The sequence below is a fragment of the Pavona decussata genome, unplaced genomic scaffold, assembly GCF_977016875.1.
Source record: "Pavona decussata unplaced genomic scaffold, jaPavDecu1.1 SCAFFOLD_129, whole genome shotgun sequence".
Lineage (NCBI taxonomy): Eukaryota > Metazoa > Cnidaria > Anthozoa > Scleractinia > Agariciidae > Pavona > Pavona decussata.
Window position 1 is genome coordinate 203,163 of NW_028145543.1, and position 17,476 is coordinate 220,638.

General features: G+C 36.3%; 1 protein-coding gene across 5 annotated transcripts in view; it reads left to right on the plus strand.

Moving 5' to 3' along the window:
* Window positions 1–548: 548 nt before the first annotated feature.
* LOC146468764 (transient receptor potential cation channel subfamily A member 1-like) overlaps window positions 549–17,476 on the plus strand; it is a 45,788-nt gene continuing 28,860 nt past the window's right edge. The window contains exons 1-3 of one of the 5 annotated variants that reach the window (XM_085124134.1): window positions 6,612–6,780; window positions 11,734–11,764; window positions 16,130–16,414. In XM_085124134.1, the coding sequence (XP_084980260.1) occupies window positions 16,196–16,414 (219 nt within the window). In that variant the 5' untranslated portion in view covers window positions 6,612–6,780; window positions 11,734–11,764; window positions 16,130–16,195. Of the gene's footprint in view, window positions 1,212–6,611; window positions 6,781–11,733; window positions 11,765–15,242; window positions 15,329–15,495; window positions 15,645–16,129; window positions 16,415–17,476 lie in introns of those variants that run through there. The other 4 variants (XM_085124135.1, XM_085124136.1, XM_085124137.1 and 1 more) reach the window with 4 other exon arrangements.

A 17,476-nucleotide genomic window follows, 5' to 3' on the forward strand; every position in this document is an offset into this window, starting at 1 on the left:
TGCTGAACTTTCACACATTGACATAGACGTTTCTATTACATGTTAGCTGATCAGACCTAAAAAATCACGAGGCAAATCGATGTTTTCATGTACGTGACATGTTTAGAGCAGCTGAATACTTCTGTCACGCAGTACGCAAAAATCTAAAATTCAAACTGCTCTATTTTCAAAACGAAGAATGCTATCCTGCTGAAAACAAGCAAGACGATTGAAATTTATATTTTCTTTTATGTGATGAAGATAAAAACCCAAAATTGCGTATTGTTATGAACTTCAGTTTTTTATGACGTCACGTGAAAACCAAGAATTGAATTAGATTAACCCACAGTTCATGCATTGACAATGAACAACCATTCTTTGCTGTTCATTCCGCGGTCTCCCTTCGTCGTTAAAGATTTCTGACTTTTCCATTTCTCACACGAATGCCTTACTTCTCTCGGTGGTGAGAGCATATAAAGACGAATGGAAAGTTTCAATCGTAAATCATTAATCGTGGAATAAAGTAAAGTAATGCAAAGCAGTGAATTTCTGTTTAGAAAAAGTAGGGGAAAATCAGAAAAGGAAATACAAAATGTTCTTTCATGCTCTCAGTTTCACTCAAATGAAAACGCTTTACCTGCCCTTTCTAGCAACAACACTATTTCGTCCTGAATTTCTTCATAGGCACGATCTTTTGTCCCTTTCAAGGTGCAAGCGTAACACATAGCAAATCTTGCGCATTTTTTGAGCTTGATCCGCACGGACAGGTGCCATGGCGAAAGAAAAACTTCACTCTCCTAAATAGATTAGCTTTTTGTTTGAGGATAGTATTCAAATACCGCATTGAGGTTTCGAAAGCTCTTGATTTCATTTTGGTTAATTTCGGTTTTAAAGATTGTTGTTGTTGTTGATGATGAGAATTCGGTACAATCCCCGTCATGGGCGGGGGGGGGATACATGATTCTCGTTTCAATCCGGCAATCAAATATACCTTGCAGACCTTGACTTTCCTCAATTTCTTCTTGTAATTTCAAAAATTATTTTCACACTGTCATCACAAGCGCGAAAATTGACATTGTTTATTCCTGTGCTTTTCGCGCCCTTGTGTATCACATTTCACTTGTCACGCAATGGAAGTCATTCGCGTCGTACAAAACTTTGAATCCCTGATATGCGGAATTTGAGACAATTTTTCAGCCTTGCCTCGGAGATGTGATATCGCCAAATATAATGTGAGTAACGATTGCTGACAAGTACGAGCATTTCTTTATGTCTGTACCTTTCAGTCGTGTTATCCGGTTGTGATTGAATGAGTCAAGTAGCCCAGTAACAATGTTGCACTATTCTTCAATATTTTCGACAAACACACAGAGAAACAAAGCCTGATTGGCGAGTGCATTTATAAGACGGGAATAGAAAAAATTTTTTGTTTCTACTTTCTGGTCATAAATGTTTACAGAGGTAAAACAACGGACGCGTTTCATCCATGTGGCAAGTTGAGAAACGGCTGATGTTTACATTTACGTCGGTGCGCGATTTTTTCAGTTTTTTCTTGCGGTGGACTTCATTCGTAATATTTTGGGCAAATTTTGTTTTAGGTCACGTAAAAAGGGAGCATTTACCCTTTCTAGCTTAAAGATAACGGTAGTTTGGAAGTGTAGCATGATATGAGAGACAGGGTATTAATTTCACTGATTTCAAGTTATTTCCCTGGGAACGGCTCCTTCATCTCGCTGAACGGCCCAATATAAACTCGAAAATTTCACCTGAAAAGTATCATTTGATAACTTAATGCTAATATGGGGAGCACTCAAGTTTACAGCTAGCTATTTAAGTGTATAAAAGCATGAAAAGAAACCAGAGACCTTGGCTTTTATGTAAAAGCTTCCGTGAACTGTATTGACACGTGCAGAGTAACAGCAGGAACATGAAGTACTGAAATGGCGAATTGTGTCAAAGTGCATTTCACACATCTCGGTCTAGCGCGCTCGCTTTCCACGGGCCAAACTAAATATTTTAACATGATGAATAAGAAAAATTGCCCGTTCAAAAGAGTTATTTCATTACCAGTATATTCGTATACCCCCGATGATATGGTCATCTGAAATATGGCAAAAATCACTCTATCTAAGGAATAGCAAACATTGTATTCTTTACGTGGACAACTTCAAATGGAAGAATGTTCAGGTCGAGATAAAATATAGTTTGGAAGCAAGCACAAGGGATGTAAAAACGATTGTGAAAGTATCAACTCGAGAAAACGTTGCCTTGTCTTGAACGAGAGTTTTGAAAATGTACTAATTTGCATAATTTCAATCGGGCCGTCGGGCACGTTTTGGCCGATTTCGAACTTTCCCAATTTTTGCCAAAATAAAAATTCGCTGGAACTTTTGAATATTATTTTTGAAAATAGTTCACCAAAAGGGTCTTTTTGGGCAAAGAAAAAGAAATTCGAATTTTCGCTTCTGTCGCCGGATTCTCGAAAGGCTCTTAACGACGACTTTATTAATATTGAAATTTGACTGTTTACTTATGTCAGTGGGGTTCTTTCCATCTAATTAAAGTAGAACTCTTTTCATCTGATGAAAGGCAAACAAAAAATGCCTAGTTATAGAAAATCCCGATAACTGTCACTGCGTTTTATAATTTCTCAGGCTTTTGCTGCCTCATTTTTGATTGGAAACGTTTTCGAACAGTCAGCGTATCATAGAGTCAAATCTTATTTCGTGTCAGTAATATTTTAACGGCGCCAAGATAGTGTCAGGAAAGGAGACCAAGATCGATCATTTTTTGTAGATTGAAACACCCATCGCAAGCAGCTGTGTTGTACTGTTTATTGCCCAGAGGGGGTCGATCCATTGTTAGAGCTGAATTGAATGCTATTCTCTCCCGAGAGCTTTTTGTGATAAATCAGGTATTCTCGAAAGCAGGCAAACAAGGCGAGAAATGCATATTTATTTCTGGGAAGAATGAATTGACTCCGCGTAATTTAAAATCAGATCTAAACAAATTATGAATCAGGAACTTTTTAAAAGATGCTGGATAAAACATTATTCTCTTCGGTGAAATCTGAGTAATGTAGTTTAGCTTTAAAATAAGGTATAATATCTTTATTAAATTATTTTTTCTATACATTTGTCTTTGCACTTTCAAGTGGATTGAGCATTTAAAACATAACTATTCACTTCTCAGGTTTACTACGTCGTTCATGGTAAACGTGCGGCGAGTGCAAACATCGAGTTATGGAGCACCTGGGAGGTTCCTACACACAAAAGAAGCGTAAGAGTTACTCGAGGCGTATCCGAGAACAACTGTAGCTTCTTGAGTGCTTAGCAAACCTCCCAAGTGCATGCATAATTAGATGATTGCACATCTGTGGAGTTTACCATTTCTTTTATAACATATATTAATCTGGAGGTTACCTTGATATTAATTAAGATACTGGTTTCGTCCACGTTAACTTGTTTCTCTGTTTAAAGGAGAAGGTCATTCCAAAATGGCACTTTTTCTCCTTTCGTCAACAGAAAGGTAATGTAGACATTAGGTACTCACCGAAGTTTCAGCTTCCAAAGGGCTTTCTTTCCTTATGAAATCCTTGATCAAAGTAGGCCAAAGATCGTGCACGGTCGCCGCCATCTTGAAATATACTTAGCATCCAGGCAATGCTTGCGTGACGTCATTGAGTTCAACCAAAATGGCTGAGCCGTGTCGTTTCGAGCCCGAGCGTGTAGGCTGTGCGCACGCTATTGCCTGGCACGGTCGTCACAAATCTGATGTAACGCTTTGAAAAACACGAAACATGGGGATTATAGAAAAATGTCAAAGACAAAAATAAAAACTAAATTTTATGTGCATCAACCTTTGTACACGCAAATCTCAAGAAAAAGTCAAGTTTCAAGTTCAATATAAAAAAGGGAAAATGCAGTCGCGCAAAAATGTGCAAATTCGGAAATAACACCGTGGGAAAAATTACACTCAAAATTACGATTAACTAAAATATCGCCCTAATTTTTACCTTTCTGAAATGCACATTAGTTGTACTCTCATATCCATTGGCTTTCACTTTGCAGTCTTCGATAATTGAACGATAACGATAACAGACTCAGCGTTACTTGTTTTAGTTCTAAGGCGTGAGGTGATAGACATTGAAATTTTGGTTTACATATCGTTTGCTTCGTGCGTTTGAAACGTCTGAAACAAGTGTTTCAAACGTTTCAAACGTTTTACTGTTTTGGCGCGTTTCGATCGTTTCATGTCTTTTACGTACCTTTCGTTTCCTCTGCATAATTTTACTGAAGTTATTAATTCTGACCTTATCGAATTAAACTGTCAACCAACCGAAGTTGTTTCCAATGAGACCCGTATTCTGAATCAAGCAGAGGAAACGCACAGTAAAGCGCAAATAACGATAAATTTGCAGTTCCCGAGAGTATTATTTTAATTTTTTTTATCTTGATCAGATAATTAAATTGATCGATCCGCTTCAGGAATCTATTATTGACATTATTGTAGTCATTTTAAACTCAGTCGATATTGCGTCTTTTTATACTGTTGAAAACCTCATGACTTTGCATCCTGTGTTATTAAAATGTAATGTTTCATTCACAAAATTTTGCTTTTACCCAAAATATTAAAGCACTGAAATATCTTGTGAGTATGGGTATGCCATAATTCACCAAGCGGCGCTGCTTCTTGTTGGCTTTCGTAGCTGTTGGGCGTGAGAAAAACTGATTGATCGAGATAAGTCAATTTCTATTTTTTTGCTTTATTTTTGTTGCATGTTATGTAGCTTTTGTTTTTCGAATATATATCCAGTAGTAATAATTGATATCTACTTAATATGTCCTTAAATTTTTTGTAGTTATGCCGGATCTATTAAAAAGTCTTAATTCCTTCAGTAGGTTTATTTCTGGTAAAAAAAGAAGGCTTTATCGAAAACATTTTGCCTTGACATGCGAAAGATAAGCACAATGTAGTATATCAACACTCTGAATCGCCTGAAGCGATCGAAACTAAAAATGCCAAACGCTTTGAAAGATCTAAACGAACGATGTCAAACGCTTTAAACCATCGAAACGCACGTTTTTTGAACGATCCAAACGCTTGCAAACGAAACAAACGTTATCCTCAAGTGTGACGGAAGTGACCAAAATTTGAAACAAATCGCAAAGTTAATTTCCATGTTTTCTCAAAATCGCTGTTACAAAGGTCCAATTGGAACGAGAACTTGAGTACTTTAAATGTGAAACATTAAAACGGTGTAATGACATTCCAAGAAGCTGGCATTGTAGTGACAAAAAAAAGGGCCAAACTTTAAAAATTAAGCTCGTTTGCGCGTGCCAGGTAATAGCGTGCCCTCAGAATGTAGGCAACGTTGACCAAGCAAACAATGGCTCTGATAACGAGCACGAAGGTGCAGAAAGACTGTTAAACTTAAATTGGTGCTTGTGCGGAAGATGCGAAGTGCGGAAGACCGCAAGAGAGTGCGTTGGCTGTGTTGAAGAACCGGAGTCAGAAAACAAGCTTGAAGGTACTTTGTCAACCAGTATCAGGATACGACGAGTTCTTGTTCCGCTTTTCTTTCTTTCTTTGTTTTTTTGTTGTTTTTTTTTTGTAATGTTCGCTGAATATGAAATCGTATATAATAGTTGCAACTGCGTCTGTTTTTTTCTTTCTTTTGCGAGAAGATTATGTCGGTGGTCCACTTCAAAACAGCCATCAGTGCAGTGATCGGAATAAACATACAAGTGTTCTTCTTCTGGAAAGAACTTTTTGTCCCGGCCATTGCTTTGCCAAGCGTTTTCTTTTTTACTGGTACACGATGAAAGGAAATACTTTTTTTGCCGTCTCTTTGAGACCTATTTGAGCAATACCGACGGTGCTAAACGAAAAGGCATGACTGAAAAAGGGTCGAGTCGAGTGTTCAAGCTTCCGGCCAAACTTCAGGTTGAACTGAATGACGTCATGCAAGCATTGCCAGGTGGCTAAGTATATTCCAAGATGGCGGTGACCGTGCACGATTTTTGGGCTACTTTAAACAAAGATTTCATAAGGATAGAAAGCTCTTTGAAAGCTGAAACTTCGGTGAGTACCTAATGTTTACATTACCTTTCTATTGACGAAAGGAGAAAAAGTGCCATTTTGGAATGACCTTCTCCTTTAACCAGTCTATCAAATTCAAAACGTTTTCTTCTTTTTTAATAAAATATCAAAAAATGTTGGAATCATGTTTAAAGTAGGGCAATTTCTATCTAAAGTAACAATCACACTCTCTTGTTACTACTCTCTTGTTTACCCATATATCCACTATTGTAATATTATTTGGGCCAACAATTTTCCCACAAGATTGTCTAGAATTGTGACACTTCAGAAAAGAGCAGTTAGGACCATAGCCAAAATTAAGTATAGAGACAGTACAGTTAATGCCTTCAAAGAGCTAAAAATATTAGCGGAGCTCCACGCGCCGGAGGCGCGGTGCGGAGCCCCATACCTAAGAGAATTTGGTAACCCGTGAAAGCGAAAAATTTTGGTTTGGTTATGACGACACTCGTCCACCCGTACGACCGTCCGTCCGACCGTACGCAATCCCACAATGCTAATGCGCCCGTGTTTGTTAGGCGGGAAGAAATGATAAAGAACACAAAATACAAAGTCAATTTATACGTTTTCGTTGGATAGGTTGACAAACGTAGAAAGAAGAGAAACAGAGAGTAACAGAAATCAGAAAAGCGGGGACGATTAAGCAAAGTTCAACGTGAAAGCGAGCGAAAGATAGCAAGTTAGAGCGGGCCGGCCGGAAAAGTAAGTTTAAAGAAGCCTCACATTTAGGATAGATAGATAGATAGTTTATTAAAACTGCATCGCAGCCAAAGGCTGAATTGCGCAATTATTTACAAATGTTTTATGATACTTTAAAAAATTACAGATGAATCCTTGATAATAAATAAAAAACTGATTACAGTGTTAAAAATTCTATATAAAGTATTTATATTAAAATATGTTAACTTATAAAGTATATGGGGTAAAACTACAGCCTCGACATCGCATATATAAAAGTGTTTTTGGTTCTGTTTGTAAAAAGCTTCGGTATATTAAAATGGCGCTGTCGTCTATATCACCCGTTTGTGATCAGTTATGGCAACTTTCAGAACTCTAAAATAGCTTTACAAAGACACTTAAATCGCTTTCGATATCACTGATATTCGAGGAGAAGTTAATTTTTGAAAAATATATTTCGTGGCCGTGTTTTTCATTTGCACCGCACGGCTCTCATGTGATTGATTGTCTCAAGTGATTGTAAACACACGCAAGTTTCAAAGTTCTCAAATAATTCTACCAAACACCAAAGAGTATTTTTCTGTATTCTCCTTTTGTTAACGTTTATTTAGAGACTAGAATTATTAATAATTAGGAGCAGAATGGACACAGTTTTGAATTTCCAAACATTTTTCCTCGGGAGCTATTTTAATAACTTGCTCTCGCAAAAAATACCATGTTTACGTAATTCCGACGGCCGTTCAAACAGATCATTTGTAAATTAAAATAATTTTCTCCAGGCAAAAATCGATAATTTATTATGCTACGTGTTTCAAGCTTTAGACAGATACTTTAATCGTTTATTAAATTCCCGATACCTTTGATATTCGTATAGAAATTAATTTTTGAACATTTTGTTTCATGACCGTTTTTTTTTTTTTTTTCATTCGCTCCGCACAGCTCTCATGTGTTTGTAAACACACGCAAGCTCTGAAATAATTGTACCAAAAGCCAAAGACTATTTTCCCGTATTCTCAATATGTTAACGTTTATTTAGATACTACAACTAATACTATAGGAGCAGAATTGACACAGTTATGAATTTCCAAACATTTCTCCCCGGGAGCTACCTTGCTCTCCCAGAAAATATCATGTTTACGTGATTCGACGGCCGTTTACAGGTCATTTGTAAACGAAAATGCTTTCTTCCAGGCAACACTGATCGATAATTTTTCTTTATGTTACGTGTTTAAGGCTTAACTGACAGATGCTTCAATCGTCAATTACAAAGCGACGCACTGTAAATTCTCGATACCATCGAATTTGTGTAGAAGTAATAAATCAGTTTTTAAAAATATTTTTTCATGGTCGTGTTGTTTTCATGGCACCACACGGCTCTCATGTGTTTGTAAACGCACGCAAGTTTAAAAGCTCTAAAATAATTCTACCAAACACCAAAGACTATTTTCCAATATTTTCCATTCGTTACCGTTTATATAGAGACTAGAATTATTGCTATAGAAGCAGAATTGACACAGTTTTGAATTTCCAAACATTTTCCCCGGGTCGCTCAGTTGCTCAGTACACCAAAAATATTATCATGACGTGTAATTCGACGGTCGTTTACAAATCATTTGAAAACGAAAATGCTTTCTTCCAGGTTAACAATCGATATTTTTTCTTTATTTTATGTGCTTCAAGCTTTACACATTTTACCCGTGATACCACCAATATTCGCAGAAAAATTATTTTTTGAACATTTTGTTTTTGAGCTGTGTACATGCAATGCAGTTGCGCCGCTCTGCCTTCATGCGCTTGGACTGTATAAACACGCACAAGTTTTTTTTAAAAACGCTCTGATATTTCGCTCTACAACCAAGCGTTAAAGTGTTAAGATTTTTGTAAGGTCCAGAATTATTTTAGTAGGAGCGATATTGACTAAGTTATGATTTTTCAAACATTTTTATCCGAGCGCCAAATAAGTCTGGGAACCCTGTTAAGCAACGACGACGGTAGCAACAACATTTGAACAAAAACAATATAAAATCACTCTGCAATTAAATTTTGATACATTTCTTTGCCATCCTCCGCAAAACAATAACGTCAAATGACCTTATTTAAGGAATTTGTGGAGAACATGAGCAAACGACAGTGAATTTTTCTTTCTCTGTAAACGTGAACGCAACTCCTACCAATTTAGGCAACTTGCTAGCTGTTTACTAGTCTAATGCGTTTCTGATCAACAAATATACTTCAATCGCTTCGATAGGATAAATATTCGTAGAGAAACTAATATTTGAACATTTTGTTTCGGGGCAGTTTCGTTCGCACCGTACGGTTCTCATTCAGTTGTAAACACACTAAAGATCTGTGCCAAGCCACCAAGAGTGATTTCCCCGTGTTGTCCTTTTCTTGACGTTTATTTGGATTTCAGTAGGAGCAATATTGACTGAGTTGTAAATTTTACACATGTAATGAAGAGAGAATATAAGTTTAATTCAGGAGTAAACTACGATAAAACTTAATGTCAGGTTATTGTTCACCTGCGCTGTGAAGCTTCCTACTGCTTGAAAATCCGCGAAAATAGATCGATAAAAATAGCAAACGGTGGATCTACGGAGTAATTTCTTCCACTGAATTTGACCTGCTCCTTCTTCCCATCAAAAGGACACTGTTATGCTCGGTTATCATTCGTTGTAAGAAGAGGTAGCGAGATGAAAGCACTTGTTCGCCATGACTGATTTCAGTTTCTCAGCTAAACAAATGTCAGTCCGATAAAAGTTTTTAGCTTTTGCTGTTTCTTGTAAGACCGGCGAAAACTTAACGTTTAGGAATTAAACGACTCGGCGTAAACAGTCGAACTCCAAAGAACTTGAAAGAACTCGTTGTTTTTGGACACAAAATAAAGAAACCAACGAAATGTAGAACTGGCTTGCTGAGCCAATCTGGAGCGAGTATTTTCGCCGTTCGACCTATCAGGAGTATGTAATTTTGCCCTCTGTATTACATTGTTGTTGTTATTGTTGATGAACAGTTTTTGCTGCATATGCACTAAAAATATATATAACTGCAGAAAGGATGAGGAAGTGGTAACGTTATTACGTTCATACGCTAAGCAGATTTCTATAAATGCTATGAAAAAAATTGGAGCTCCGCTTTTAGGCTTGGCTAAATATATATATTAAAAGTTAGGGAAATAACTGAGCTAGAAATCTCTTTCTTTATGTTTAAATTCTATAATAATCATAATTCCCAAATACATAGCTATGATACACGACATGCAAATGACTGTCATCTTCCGCGAAAGTCTTCCAGACTTGGTCAATACTCATTGGCCTATCAAGGTCCAAAAATATGGAACACCATTGATGATAAAACACGAAAAATCAAAGCATTACATTTGTATAAGAGAAAAATGAAAAAAAATATTCTTGACAAATCAGCAGTTGCAAATATTTCCCTCTAATTAAGTACAATGTTCTATTTTATTGTTTCGTTGATTATTTTCTTGAAATCTTGACTAGTAATAATACAAGATGTGTAAATATGAATATAAGAATATATGAATATTGTCAACAATTCTATTTCTCATCATTAAAACTATTTTTAGTTAATAATAATTATCTAGCTAAGCTGCAGTTGACCTCAATCGAAAGGGATCTATAACTTCAAGCATTTTTTTGCTTTTCTATAGACTCCCTCATCATTATTTTATTTAGTATTGTATAGTTATCATGAACAACAATGTATCAGTGATGGAAGCAATAAATTGAAATTGAATTGAAATTAATGCGATGCGTCTCGGTCCATAAAAACGCAAAAAAAAGAAAAAGAAAAGAACTTGGCCAATATCCAGCCATCTTGACCGAACAAGTTTGGTCAATAACGCATATATCCTGAAACTCAAGCCAGAAAGGATAACAATTTGTGGGATTATGTTCATACGATAACCAGACTTATATCAGTTATATAAATGCTATAAAGAAGGAATTGTGGAGTTTGGCTAAATATACATCTTATGCGTACCGCGTTCCTAGGAAGGCAAGCTTTAAATGAACAACTACTATTGTCTACTATCTCTGGAAAAATTACCTCCTGCCACGACAGAAAAGAAACTTAGAAAATATGGATTAGGAAAGAATAATCTGAGTAAGGTTTTCCTTTAACCCTTAAATATCACAAAGGAAACTAAATTGATGTGAATAGCGAAACGTCGCGAGGGGGTCTAGTTTTAATTTAAGCCAACTTAACAGCGCGGTAAAAAAAATTGATTCTTATTGATAGAAACGTGTTAAAAAAAAACCAACTAAAACGGCATCTTTTGTCAACAGAATCATCCCGATAGCTAAATCAAGATAATAAAAAACCTCCTTGTCTGGAATTTCAATTCAATTCAATTAACTTTATTTAGCTTCTTTTGCAGGATAATGTAATAAATTATGGAAACATCTAACGAACAACCGTTTAGTGTAGATAGACCGCATAATCTCCATACTGAAAATTTTTTCGTGTTCGCTGTTGATTTGTCTCTTAAGAGGAGTGCAGATACCTCAGTCTAAGTATTAATTAAGTTTTCGAGCTATGCCTTCTAACAAAACAGAGCACTGAGACAGGGTCGATGGAACATTATTAAATGGCCGCTTGCACATAAACTAAGTTACGTGCTCGGTTGGATAAAGACAAAACATTCCGACTTGATTTGGGAGTCAAATGATTTAAAGGCTAAAGCGTGTCCAATGATATTAAATGTAGCCTTGAAGTGATAATAGGTCGTTTTAATTTATTTGCTTGAGTTTCTGGTGGCGACTTATCTGGAAGGTAAGTTCAATTACCAATAAGAAACATTCAGTTATTTCTTTTGTCAATTTTTGGAGGATACGGAATGTAAGATTTGTGTCATAAGCGTTTAGTTCATAGGAGCTAGAGCGTGTCCAATTTTTACTTAACAATGGTATTAAATGTAGCATGCTTTAATGATAATAGGTTGTTTTATTTTAGCTTGAGTTTCTGGTGGCGACTTATCTGGAAGGTAAGTTCTATTGCCAGTAAGAAACATTCAGTTATCAGCTGCACTTTAGTCTATTTTTGGAGCCGTGATACGGAATGTAAGATTTGTGGCGTAACCGTTCAGTTCCTTACTCCAATGTTTTCGCAGTATTCCTTTGCTGTGCTTTTCCACTAATCGCTTCCATATTGATGTCGACACTAGTCCGTAGGTCTGGCGTAGCTAACAGAACGTTCGATAATCGAACTCAATTGAATTTAATCGAACGCAATCCGTGCTTCTGAATATGTAACAATCCTTTAATTTCTATCAGCTAGCGAATCCCCTTTTTTGCGTCACTTGTTTGTTTACTACTTATTTAACTTTTATTTTAGTCAATTCAGTTGTAAACACCAAATGTATTTGTATTTAGTTTAGCATAAACATACCTACCCGCCTCGACTAGCTTCAGCTATTTGCGGGTAGGTATATAACACCTTGTAACTGTCTATTGTTAATAAAGTGTGTTGTTGTTGTTTGGGTTTGTTAATCGAACAGAATCGAACAAGGAACTTTTCTGTGATTTCGATTAACAAACTAATAGAACTCAATTGAGTTTGGAACTCAAACACAATCGAACAGTATTTATGTTACACGTTCAATTGCCGGTTTGACAATTAATTAGAAGATTGGGTGCAATCGAGCGCACACTATGGTATAGCTACAAAACCATCCTATGAGACACAAAATTTTGTCGTTCTTTAATTATTAATACAAGATGCCCCTCTAATGGCATTACACGGAATGCTTAATGTAGCCCCAATTATTCCCCATTGTATGTTTCGCAGATATTTAAAAAATATCCTCCCTTGGCCATTGAAATAATTGTCTGAATGGTTTTATTCAGATATATTGCGTGATACTTATCGTTGTGTTACTAGAAATCATACCAGAAATAACTATGCAATAACGTCATGACCCCGCTGAACTGGTCTGGCCTCCTCTAGCTCTAATCCTTCGATCTGTTTTTTAAAGCGGATTTTCTTTGCTGGGAACTCTCCCAATTTCCGCCGTTTCAATTGTCGAGTACTACCTAGAAGTTATTATTTCGATTTACTGCTTGAAAAAGGTTGGTTTTCTCTCTGAAAACGGCAGATCCGGAGTCTTAAATTCAGACATGTGGCCGCCATTGAACGAAAACAACTTTTCCAAATGATGATTTGCTTTGACGTCACACAAGTAGAGATGAGTGGGTCCCCTCCCTCGTGATATACGCGCAGATAATGGAGTTTGATTGGGCCGCTTTTGTTCAAGACAATCAAAACAATAGATCCCTTCTGGGAGAGGGAAGAATTTAATCTAGTTTTAATGAATAAATCAAATGATGATTTGACGTCACACAGAAGTGATGAGTGGGTCCCCTCTCTCGTGATATGTGCCTGAAAAATAGATTTTGATTGGGCCGCTTCTGTTGAAGACAATCAGAACAATATATCCTTACTAGGGGAGGACAGAGTTTAATGCATAAATTAATGTGCACATTTATGACACCGATGAAGAAAAAGATACCCGACCGAAACCTAGACACGTCATGCCCTGCGGGCATTCCGCGTAATAAGCAAACTTTCAACAGTAACAATGACATTTCAAAACATTCTTTGGATTCCACCGCGCTGTACATTCATGATGTTTATAGTTCAGTTGCAGTCAGCTGCAAAGCCCTTATTACTACTTACCGCGATACAGGCAACTGCATTGTGCCTATCATACCTTTTGGAAAAAGTTTGGTTCGGTGATTCTTAGGATGAAAAAATGTGAAAAACGATGTACTCTGTAACATAGGAGGCTTTTGGGCATTATGCAAGCATTTTAGTGGGCAAAAGCACTAAGCATTATTCGAGCATTTTAGTGGCATTTTTCCCAAAAAATTTCCTTTTTGGAGAACAATAATTTTTTTTTAAGAGAAAATGACAAGTGAAACTCGATAAACATTTTTTAAATGAAACGCCAATCAAGGAAGGGCCAGCGGTTTCCGACTAAAATGACTTTTATTTTGTTGTGTTACATTGTATTGATTTTGCTGCATAAATAAATGGAGAAATCGTTGATTTATTCTTGTAGCAGTGACTTATACCCTGTTGACTTAATTACTAACAATTAATAAAATAACCCGTTGTCTGACTCATTATCCGAGCATTTTAGTGACTTTTGGGGGTTGAACGAGCATTTTAGAGATAAAAATGAAATATTAAGTTAGAGCATTTTAGCGGCGAATCAAAAGAATAATGTGCAGTAGCTTACTCTGCAAGGAGTTAGTGATTGCAAAAATAAATCCAATTTAGTACGAGATTTTGCCAGCATATAAGTTCTTTAAGTCGACTAGACGCGTGGATGAAACCAAAATCTTAATATTAAGGAAACCTCCAGATTAAAATGTTATAAAAGAAATGGTAAACTCGGCACAGCTGTGCAAATGTCGAGTTATGGATACACCTGGGATGTTTGCTTAGCACTCAAGAACTAGAGTTGTTTTTGGCTACGCCAAGAGTAACTCCTACGCCTCTTTCGTGCGTAGAAACCTACGGCGTGCATCCGTAACTCGATATTTGCACTCGGCACGTTTACCATTTCTTAAAGAAATTTACAAAAACAATACACAAATGAGCTTAAGACGAGTCAATTTGCTTACAACTGAAACGTTTAATTTAAAAGAAATTTAATAGTCCTTCAGGGACGTAAAAAACCTGGTAAGTGAATAAATTTTGCTTTAAATGCTCAATACATTTGCCACTTAATTATCCTGGGGACTTAAGAGTGCTTGCTTTACAGACAAATGTATGAAAAAAAAACCCTTTAAAATAGATATTATACCTTATTTTTAAGCTAAACTACATCACTCAGATTTCACTGATAAGAGAATAATGTTTTATCCAGCACCTTAAGTTCCTGATTTATAACTTGTTTAGATTTTAAATTTCGCGGAATTAATTCATTTTTCCCAGAAATAAATATGCGTTTCTCGCCGTGTTTAGCTGCTTTCGAGAATACCTGATTTATCGCAAAAAACAGTATTCAGAGTTTAAGCCATCGTGAGAGAATAGCATTCAATTCAGCTCTAACAATGGATCGACCCCCTCTGGGCAATGAACAGTACAACACAGCTGCTTGCGATGAGTGCTTCAATCTACAAACAATGATCGATCTTAGTCTCCTTTCCTAACACTATCTTGGCGCCGTTAAAATATTACTGACATGAAATAAGATTTCACTCTATTATGTGCTGACTGTTCCAAAAAATTTCAAAATTAAAAATGGTGCCTGCCGAAGCTTGAGAAATTATGAAACGCAGGCAGTGACAGTTATCAGGATTTTGTCAGTGACTAGGCATTTTTTGTTTGCCTTTCATCAGATGAAAAGAGTTCTACATAATTAAATAGAAAGAACCCCACTGCATAAGTAAACAGTAGAATTTCAATATTTAAGTCGTCGTTAAGATTGAAAAAGCCATTTCATTAGGGACAGGCGTTGATCATTTTTCCCAGAAAGTAAATTTTATCTTCGTGTCGCGAACTGTTTCGCGGAAGACAGGTGAACAAAAATCCTTATTGCGTAAGTAACCTTACGTTGCTTTCTATGGGGGAAAACATTCTCAGTTTTCTAAAGGCATATCAATATTTAGATTTATTTTTTTCGCGTGCTAACAGTTTTAATATATTATTCAACCCAAATTAAAATGTGGGGAGTTTCATATAATTACGTCGATATCCACCTCCGATGTCCATTAAGATTGGTCGTACCACAAAGGCTGACCGCGACCCAAATCGCACCAAACTTAATACAAGTTCATTTATTCACTAGTCTTCTACCCAAACGTTACACGTTTTAAAAGATCGGGAAAGCATATAAGACTACGTTAGCGGTCGAAGTAAGTGAAATATTTGTTAGACAACTAGTAACTACCAATAAGTATAATCAAGTGGGTTTGGGGTTTCCTAAATTATTTTTCGTGCAGTTCGGAAATAAGATTTCTATCTTGGATAAATAGGACATCTGCTAGGATTTTTGTGTCAATAAAAAAAGTACAGCTGTCTAGAATTAATGCCTATTCTTCATAGTTTCCATCTAGCCTTCATAATTCTCCTATATTCACATTTTAGTGGACAAAAATTTCCAACGATGTGTCGTTTTGTCAGAGTAGTAATTAGTTCGAGGATAATTTAGGTTTTATTCGAATTTGATGTCTTTTTGCCATTAAAAGATAAGTCATTTACAGTTAGTTTTAATTGTTATGAAAATGAGCTGCATTCAGTGACAATGTAATCTTTAGATATCTCCTACGTGCAGAGACAACAAATAGTAGTGTAATTTTAAATCAACACAATTATATTCACAGTCTGTTTGTCATTTCAGTTTATGGACCAACCACAGATTAGAATCGACGACAACAAAGATCTGTCTTGAAAATATATCCCTCGGATGTCAACACTGAATATGTTAGATGACTCGGAGTACATACAACTGGAAGGCATCAGTGACGACGGAGCCGCGGATATGTCGTTGCGTTTGAGTTTGCTCAGTGGAAGGAGTTCTCGGAGCCGAGTTTCTGATGCTAGTAACTTGCCAGAAAATGAGCTTCAAAGGAGCATCGAGGAAACGGTCGAGAGAAACCCTTGTAAACGAATAGGACTTCATCAGGTAGGAATTAAATTCAGACAGATCTAATGTAGTAATGTGCATTTCACGTAAGAAACAGAAAGTTCTAATTTACATCGAGAGCGATTACAAAACCTCTACCTTTTCGAAAATTACCTGGTTGAGCGAGGTCCTTGACATGTACCTCGTAGTTTCTAATTGTCGTGTTTTTCTCAGTAAAATGTTATCAAGCTATCTCGATATGAATTGTGCTGTGAGGGAAAACATAAAAGCGGCCCCACCTTAACAAAAAATATTGCTAGGGTGAAACGATGCTGAAATCCAGAAAGGTCAAAGTTTCGGATTGTCGTCAAAGAGATATATAGAAGTATACGTTTAACCTCTTGCAATACAACAAAACGTCAGGCTTTAAGTCATTTATACCAAAATAGTTTTTTTCAATTCTTAAGGAGTTCTTTGTTTTCTTTGACAACCCAGATGAAATTTAATTCTCTCTGAAATGCAAATAACATTTACTTTATACTCACCAAAACCACTTTGAGGTAAAATTACGTTCTTCTTCACGTGTCCAAGTTCACACATATTTTTTAAGAAGATCCTTCAAAATGATGAAAATGATGCTTTTTATGGCTGACGCAGTGTCAGTTTTTTCTCAATCAGAGTGTTTTCTGTCTAATCTTAAGTCTTGTAATAGAACCTCTTCAACGTTTTGAATTGACCTTCAAATGCAGGTGTCATCGTACTTCAATTTAATGTTATTTGTTAGTAGGTCCACATCAGTCTTTGGCTGCCATTTACCTACTTATCAAGTATGTACGTATGTATACTTTAAAAAAATAGAAGGAAGAAGAAAGTATAAAATGGAAGACATTATTATACTGTTTTCAACATAATTAATACTTTGGCAGATTAGAAGAATCGGACATCTTTCTCCGGTAAGGTGAACAAATATAAGACAAGTTCACCACAGATTAGGAACCTTTGTTTAGCTTCTTTTGATGTTTATTTGATTTTCGTGGTCAAAATGCTGCGATGAATCGGAAGATGATGTAAGTTCTATAAAAAAATATCTTGAAAAAAGCGAAACACGTTGGCGTTTGGGGT